The sequence below is a fragment of the Brachypodium distachyon genome, chromosome 2 (genome assembly GCF_000005505.3).
Source record: "Brachypodium distachyon strain Bd21 chromosome 2, Brachypodium_distachyon_v3.0, whole genome shotgun sequence".
Taxonomy (NCBI): Eukaryota; Viridiplantae; Streptophyta; class Magnoliopsida; order Poales; family Poaceae; genus Brachypodium; species Brachypodium distachyon.
The window spans coordinates 49,959,257-49,967,667 of NC_016132.3; the positions used below are offsets into that span (position 1 = coordinate 49,959,257).

General features: G+C 46.6%; 1 protein-coding gene across 1 annotated transcript; it reads left to right on the plus strand.

The window, feature by feature from the left end:
• The first annotated feature begins 2,168 nt into the window (after positions 1–2,168).
• On the plus strand, positions 2,169–6,448 carry LOC100844886. The gene is made up of 4 exons (XM_003569793.4): positions 2,169–2,467; positions 4,707–4,874; positions 4,967–5,299; positions 5,554–6,448. Exons 1-4 carry the CDS (start codon positions 2,380–2,382, stop codon positions 6,144–6,146), a joined length of 1,182 nt encoding a protein of 393 aa, XP_003569841.1. The 5' UTR covers positions 2,169–2,379; the 3' UTR covers positions 6,147–6,448.
• The last annotated feature ends 1,963 nt before the right edge of the window (positions 6,449–8,411 follow it).

Below are 8,411 nucleotides of genomic sequence, written 5' to 3' on the forward strand. Positions count from 1 at the left end.
GGACGGGCTTCAATGCACTCAGCTATGCGTTGCGAGCACCTCTAAAAAAAAGGCTCCTAACACGCAGGGAGTTTGGAAGGGTAATATTTTTTTGCCGTCTATTCTTCTAGTCAGTGCCTTACCAGGCCCGTACACTGGCAGGTGCAGGGTGTACGCCTGTTCAGCCCCCACACCCCAAAAAAAATAAAAATAAATTAGGGCCCCCAATTCTAGTCTTAATACTATTAATTACCTATTCTTAATTATTTCAATAGAAAAAGAAAAAAGGCCAAGGAGAAAGGACCATGAGGAAAGGAGAAGGCAGAAGGACACAACGGCACGGCGCCCATATCACTTCAGCCACACGGCCTAGACGCCTCGTCTCCTACTGCCGATCGGTCTGCTAGAGATGCTCTCACCATCGCAAGTATTGCTTCTACCTACCGTTATTGCATACAAAATCCTATTAACCATTCCTGTGACTGTTACATCTGCTGGAGATGCTCTCATCATCGCAAATATATTCTCGTTATGCAACATTTTTCAATTTTAGGGTCTCACTTTACATTTTGCACCGGAGCCTCGAATTCTTGGATACGGCCTTTTGCCTTGCCGTGATTTCGTACCGGCATCAGAAGCAGTACGTGTTCCCGAGTACTAGTAGCCAGTATTTGCTACGACATGTCCTAAGATTCTGACCGCTGAACCGCGATCCTGAGTTCTCCGCACAGACGATTTCATGGTCCGAATCTGATTCACGGTCATATGCATCCAAGCATCTCTGACTTATTAGTGAGCACGGCGACGCGCATTCATGGCTTCGGTAGAAACAACAAACGGACAACTACAAATTGTCATGGGAGAAATAGTCGAAACGCAGTTCACAATTTCACACCAGCCACCAGTAAGTGAAGTTTCACGGTCTCACCATGTGAACGCCAAGAGAAAATGTGTCGGTGTGCAGCTCCACCGGCCCGGTTTCTCAGCTTATCTGAACCCCAGCTGCCAGTTGCCACTGTGCCAATTAGTGCGTGCATACCGCACAGTGAACTCTGTTTGGCGAATGGCGACGATGGCGTCCCGGAGTCCAAAAGAGAAAGAGGTCACGTCGGTCACATCCCCTAATTTAACTTAACTTGTCTGAAGATTTCATTAAGGCTCCAGGCCCACCAATCATCACTGATCCAATGCTAATAGCCTTTGTATTCTTCGTGTGTTTGATTAAGAAGTGCCACTAGTATACAGAAAGTGGCCAGCGTAGTGATTTAAGGAGATTATGCAATGCCAATTCGCCGGTATGCTTGCTCTTTTACTCATCAAACATGCCTCTCTTATGGAGATGTTGATGGTTTTCAGCCGCTTTGTCTGCAACCACCTACCTAAAGCGACAGCAAACACGACACAGATTATAATGTCTTATCGATGTGCCACTGAATTTCCCTTTGCTCGCTAAGTTTCACAATCATGTAGTACTGGTACTGTAGAACTAGAACTCTGATCTGATGCTCTTACTTTGGGGGTTAAGCTTTGGTTACTGTGTGCTTTCACGTACAATCAGTGATGAATTGATTAGACTTCTAAATTTAAGTGCTCTTGATTAAAGCTAGCTCCATCATTCGCAAAAATTACCCCGAGCATTACCTCACCTCAGTGTACCTCACCCTGGCTCGTTTGACCATTGAGATTTGTCCCTTGTGGCTGTGAGCTTACATTTTTATTTTTACCTTTAGAATAGTACTCCCTCCGTCCCATAATACGTGACACGCTCGCATCACTAGATTATTAATTTAACTAACTAAATATAAATTAAATAATTAAAAGATTATATCACTAAAAGGTTTTTTTCGATAACAAATCTAATACAGAGCGTATTATTTTTGTAAAGCACACATATTTAATTAATAAAATTGAGAATCTAAAGATGCCAACCATGGGACGGAGGGAGTACTGGTACTGCTACCGGAGCTGTCCGTGCTGCTCGACAAAGCGGCACCAAAATGCTGCAAAAAGCGAAAGGCAGGCACTCTCTAGACTAGAGCCCCCTATTGACTATTGCCCGCAATTCTACCCAGTTGTCACTGTTCCCTTCGGAACCCAGCCACCCAGGGCCTGTGAAAAATAGAATAATGGAAGTGGCCAACAAAGCGCCAAAGAAAAGGGAATCCAAGTCCCATAAAGCAGCGCGTGGGCGAGCAGAGAGAGTCGCCTCCCAGAACAGACCCAGCGAGGAGCCGAGGACCTCGCTTGGCTGGCTGCACACCCGCCCAGTGAGTGGCGACGCCTCTTGCAGTCTTGCTTGCCACACCTCCCACCCAGCTCACTTCACTCGCTCCCCAAAGCTTCTTCGGCGGGGGGGGGAAGGACCCGGCGGAGCGAGGGAGCTGTGAGCTCGCGCGCGAGATGGGGCTCACATTGCTGGGGCTGTGCCTGGCCGTTCTTCTGCTGGCACCCCCCTCCCGTCTGGCCTCAGCCGCAGCTGTGGAGGATGGTATGTTTGCTGCTCTCTCCTCCTGCCCTTTCTTGTTGACAGTGCGGTTCTGCAATCTGGATGCATGATTTGTTTCTTGCAAGTCTGTAACTGGCCATCTGGGGCGATTTTTGTGTCGTCTTTGTGCAACCTTTGGCTGGGGTTTAGCGGTGTTTCCCCTCTGCCCCGAATCAGATCTCACCGATAGGGAAACCATATGCTTTTAGTACTTCTCTTTAGTGTCAATAGAGAAATCATGTGCGCATTAGGAATCAATTGCTGATTTGCACTCGTGGGGAGGGCGCGGATAAACGCGAAGTGAAGTGAAGAAGCCGTTTTTCTTCTTTTTACAGCAGAGTTCAGTATACTCCAATGTTGCAAAATAAAGACCAACAAGATAGCTTCAGATATAAATGTGCGTGCTGAATGCTGATAAACACATACTTCAGAGTTCAGAAGAGGAACGTGGAATGCTTTAGCCGCAAAGAGTTCTGCTACTTGTGTATCACCTCTGAAGTCTGAACAGCCAAAAAACTGAACTATTCCCAGCTTGCGCCAAAACATTTCGTCCACTGTTGCTACGTTTAGTGCTATCGCTTCTCAAGACAGATAGTACAAGTTTCAACTTTGCTTCATATACACCCTGCTTCGTGTTCGCCTGCTATTTAGACATACATTTAGTGTAGTGTATCTCTGCCTGTCCCTTTCTGAAGAAACATGGGACTACAAAATGAGAATTTTTTTTCTGCATTATGCATTTTTTATTTGAAAATGACAGATAACCCCCAAATGAGCTTATCCTATCTGCGTGACAAAGATGTCCTGTCGAAGTGGTTGGTGCAATGCCGAAACCGCTGATACCACAACGAAGATTCAGAAAACTTGCAGATTTATTCACGGTTTTTTTTTTTTGCATGATTCTTTGTATAAGCGACTCACCTTTCAAGAAGATCCTTCCCTGTGACCTGCAACGACAACGTCACAGTAAGTCAAAAGGGCATCAAGCGTGGCAATAAACTCGGATCCAGACCGAACAGCACAGCACAACCCAGCAGCGTCCTGCGAAAGTGTTTTAATGAATCGTCTCGTAAGGGTCAAACGGGTTATTTAAAGGATGGCCGTGGCCGTGAGGGACCGTCCATGCCCATCTTTTATTTTAGTTTCTGTACCTTCACCTCCCAGATTTACGCCACGGATGGTGTAGGTCTGGACCATTAGCAGTGTGCATGGGGCTCCATGGTACCAGTGTGGTACGTTGGCGGGGTTTGGTGGATGTTTCACTCTCACCCCATAGAAAAAAGCACATGGGCGGCCTTGTGAGGACAATGACTCACAATGAAGTGGCCTAGTATCAGTAGTAGTGCCCCAATGAAGTGCTTTGGGTGTACAATAGAAAAACGCTAATGCCTCATGTACGATATCTCTGGTACAATTTTGTTACCACCAGAGTGAAGAGTTGATCTACTGTGGTCCAAAAAACAGATGGGTGTGTTTGTAAAAAAAGTTGATCTACTATGGTCCACAAAACAGATGAGTGTGTTTGGAAAAAGTAGTCGTACAAATTCGATCGTATGTATAGCATTGCTCATAGGAAAACTTGGGGCATGTTTCTTTCCTGCTAGTGCTGTTTAGCAGAGTAAACCTTGTCAAAATCTACTTTGATGGCTCATTTCACCTTAGATGAGATATGGATGGAGGTTTCACTTTTCTGCTGCATTCAGTTTATGCGGGACACTTCATCCTTTTGTGTCTATGTAATAAATGGTCCAGCACATAGCCATATGCTTTTGACAAAACCACAAGCTGGTGCCGGTTGTCGCGCCATGCTTTGAGACGCATCTATGTCACCTATGTATTCTCCAGCACAGTGTACTATGCTTTACAGGGGATGAAACTTACTGTGGTCCATTCTATCACAGTAACGTACAGTACATCTTATACATTCTTTAAGTGTCTACCATAAATAGTATACTTCTTTTAGGTAAGGGATAAGCTTCAATCTTCATTTCTTTAGGCACACGCCCATAAAGTATTACAAACAGGGCAGAGTGGCCAGAAACAGTACATGACTACGTGAAAGAGAATGACACAAATACCTATGACATGATGTGGTTGTATCGCAAATCAGAATATGTATATCACTTACAGTCACATGGAGTACATATTTAGTAGAGATTTTCATTAATTTGCTATCTTAAGTTGATCTGGTATTGAATTGGCTATGGCACTTATATGACCATGTAATCTTCTTGCATAACAGGCCTGCTCAGCAATGGTGATTTTGAGACAGCACCAGTAGGTGGTTTTGCCAAATCTGCTTCTGTTTCTGAGGGGGCATCGACTATCCCAAGTTGGACGATCAATGGCACAGTTGAGCTCGTTTCAGCAGGCCAGCACCAGGGTGGCATGATCCTTATTGTTCCACAGGGTATCCTTTTGAGCTGTTGTCTCCGAATAATCAATTTGCTCCAGAACTGATTTCATGTTGGTTGTGTTTAAACATTTGCTGTTTGATGGCAGGGGATCATGCTGTGAGGCTAGGGAATGATGCAGGTATTGGGCAGGTGGTGCAGGTTGAGAAGGGATCGGAGTATGCAATCACATTCAGTGCTGCCCGGACGTGTGCGCAGCTGGAGTCACTGAACGTGTCTGCCGGTGGTGTGTCGCAGACAGTAGACTTGCAGACATTGTACAACATAGAGGGCTGGGATGCATATGCATTGGCTTTTCAAGCAGTGGATGAGCAGGCCAACCTTGAATTCAGGAACCCTGGCATGGAAGACGATCCAACTTGTGGACCTATCCTCGACAATGTGGCAATCAAGAAGCTCTTCGCTCCAGAGAAACCAAAGGGTATAAGTATAATATTTTGCTGCCTATCTCTATATTACTACTTTTTTTTTCTTTCGAAAAGGAAGATCAGCCCCGGCCTTTGCGCTATATGTACTACTAGTTAGCACTTGCCACCGTGCTGAAATATCAGTAGCAATTTCCATGTTTTTGGTATGTAGTGTTATGGTTTCAGAAAGTCACAAGACTTGGCATCTGTCAGAAGTGTTGTAGATCATTTTTCATGCTTGTGTTGTGTGTTGTCTTGTTTTTAACAGATAACATGGTGGTCAATGGAGACTTTGAGGAGGGTCCATGGATGTTCCCAAACACGAGCTTTGGTGTTCTGCTCCCAACAAACCTCGACGAACAGACATCAGCCTTGCCTGGGTGGATGATTGAGTCGAACCGTGCTGTCCGCTTCGTCGACTCTGACCAGTACACCGTACCCCAGGGGAAGCGCGCCATCGAGCTTCTCTCTGGCAAGGAGGGCATTATCTCACAGATGGTCGAGACAACTCCTCAGAAAGTGTACAGCCTGACGTTCACGCTGGGCTCTGCAGGTGATTCATGCCAGCCACCAATGGCCGTCATGGCATTTGCAGGCGATCAGGCCCAGAACTTCCACTACTCACCTATGGGCAATGCCACGAGCCAGGCTGCGAACGTGACCTTCACAGCACGTGCTGAGAGGACACGTGTTGCGCTCTACAGCGTGTACTACAACACAAGAAGCGATGACCACAGCTCATTATGTGGGCCTGTGATCGATGATGTGCGTGTTTGGGGCTTGAATGGTGCTGCTGGGTTGAAGGCAAGTATTGGGCTGCTTCTTGGCATGGTTAGTGTCATTGGCCTGATGCTGTTCTGAAGTTCGTAGTTGGTGTGGTTTAAGGATATACATATGTGGCCTGCTGTGAAGGATGAGGAGACCACTAGGTTTGGTAGTAAGCTTGAAGTTCCTATGAGATTGAGTAACGTGAGCTTAGGCTAAAGCTATCAGCAGCCATATATGGCTGTCTTGTTGCCTTCTTTCGTGATTCAGAAAGTAGCATGCCATTATGGATTGCATGGTTAGTGTGCCAAGAGCTTGTGATGTGAGATGCCAGAATTATTCAAAGTTCATCTCTTCAATGCATTAGAAATTTCAGGGGTCTCTGTTTTTCCTTGGCTTGTCTGAATCTTATATCTTGGGCGCTGATAATTTTGTAGTGATCACCGACCAATTTACTACAATCTCGTTGTCGACGGTTTTGCCATATATATTTTCCCCAGCAATTTATCTCGGCAGTCGTCAGTGACTGATGTACACAGCTAGTCATCATGCTTGAATAGATCTGCATCGCATCAATGCCATATGCATTAACCAGGACAAGTTGCCCCACTAGTACCATTTTGACATTTTTAGTGTCACCACACTAACAAGCTGTATAGCGTAGCTGGTCACTCCGCACTAGAAACCTCTGCAGAAAAATCAGGCTTTACAGAACTGATAGAACTTGCCATCAGAGAAACAAGATCGATAATGCCCTTCATTTTTGTTTTAGGCAAAAGCAAACAACTTTATGTTAATCTAGCAAATCATGAAAGGGGGACAATCGTTAATCAGGACTTGCTATGTAGAAAGAAAGCAAGCATCACAGCAATCACTCATCAGATACCCAATGGAACAAGACGAAGATGAGAGCAAGTAGGGAATTAACTTGGCTAGCGCAGCAATGAAATTTTCTTCAGGTCATCTCAGGAGGCCCGGAAGGAGAAAGAAGAGGCCATCGCCCTCAGTCCTCACCAATCTGCTGCTCACTTCAGTAATGCCCTGACGCGTCATGTAGAGCCTAGATGCGAATCGTGCGAATATGCCATGCCTCCCTCAGCGTTCTAAAGTATGGCTCCATGGGACGTCGCTACGGACCTGACACAAGGTTAGGACTCCCCTCACCGTTCCACGACACCAAACTGGGCTACTGCTAGCATCTAAAGAAACGGCCCGCTGTATAGTGCGAGTGTGCTGCTGCGCCGGCTGATACACCGATACTTGTGGGTGATCCAAGGCCGGGCCGTGTATGTCCTGGTCGATCGCACCGGTGCAAAATACGCCAGGAAATAAACGTTGGTGCCGCGCCCGCATGCACGCAACGAGCGAAGAGAAGAACCCCACCGGGCACCGACCAGATAGCTAGCGTAGCGCTAGGCGATCGAAAGCCTGAGACCAAGCTTGGTGTGGTCATCAGTCATCTCGATGGGGCACCGCCTGCAAATCGGTGTCCCGGCCGGCGCCCGCACATGCGCTGTTTTACTGGGAGGAGATGCATTGCAGGAATGCGAGTGGGGATGGAGATATCACATACTGGTGCAGGCACTAGAAGCATTATTACTGGGATCCGACACGAACATTGGCCCGCATTGGATTGCCTGATGTGTTGCTGTTGTGGTCTTCGGGAAAAAAACGAGTTCAGTAAATCGGTAGTAGATGAAACGAAATGCCCGGTTGGTGGACGGGCAGGTCCGGACAAATAAAGCTGCAATGGGAGTGTTGCGATTGTGCACGTACGGTAAAGCCAAAGGAGCGTGATTTGAGATCGGTGCACCAGCCAATTCCACGTACATGGCCCGAGCTGCGCTGCACGCACGAGACCATCATCAGACCGGCCAGCTAGTACTAGCACAATGGCACGTTGGGTGCGTTAATGGGTTCCATCCATGTCGTGCACGATTCCAGCAGATGGGACTTGTGCACTTGGCTCGATCTAATCTACACTTGTAGGAGCAAGCAATTCCTATGTGTCAACACTGGAGGCTGGCTTTGTTTCTTTCCTCGATCCCAACGACACCCCCGTGGTACTACCCTGCTTAACTTCTAATCGCACAATTCATGCAGTTTCCGACCAAGAACAGGGGATAGCGAGTCAAGCAGTGAAAGATACTGATCATAGCCGGCTTCCGGTTGTAGAAATTATCGTCTCTCCATGGATACCGTTGCGGCGATACATACCGATAGCCGAGGAGTCCCTTTCTTAACGACTAACTTGCTGTCGGAAGATTTTTTTTCATCTTTTTTTCGACGTGATAAGAAGTCCTGAAGAGGATACACAATTCAGATCAAATTTCCTGCTAGACCCTATATGTGATTAATTTC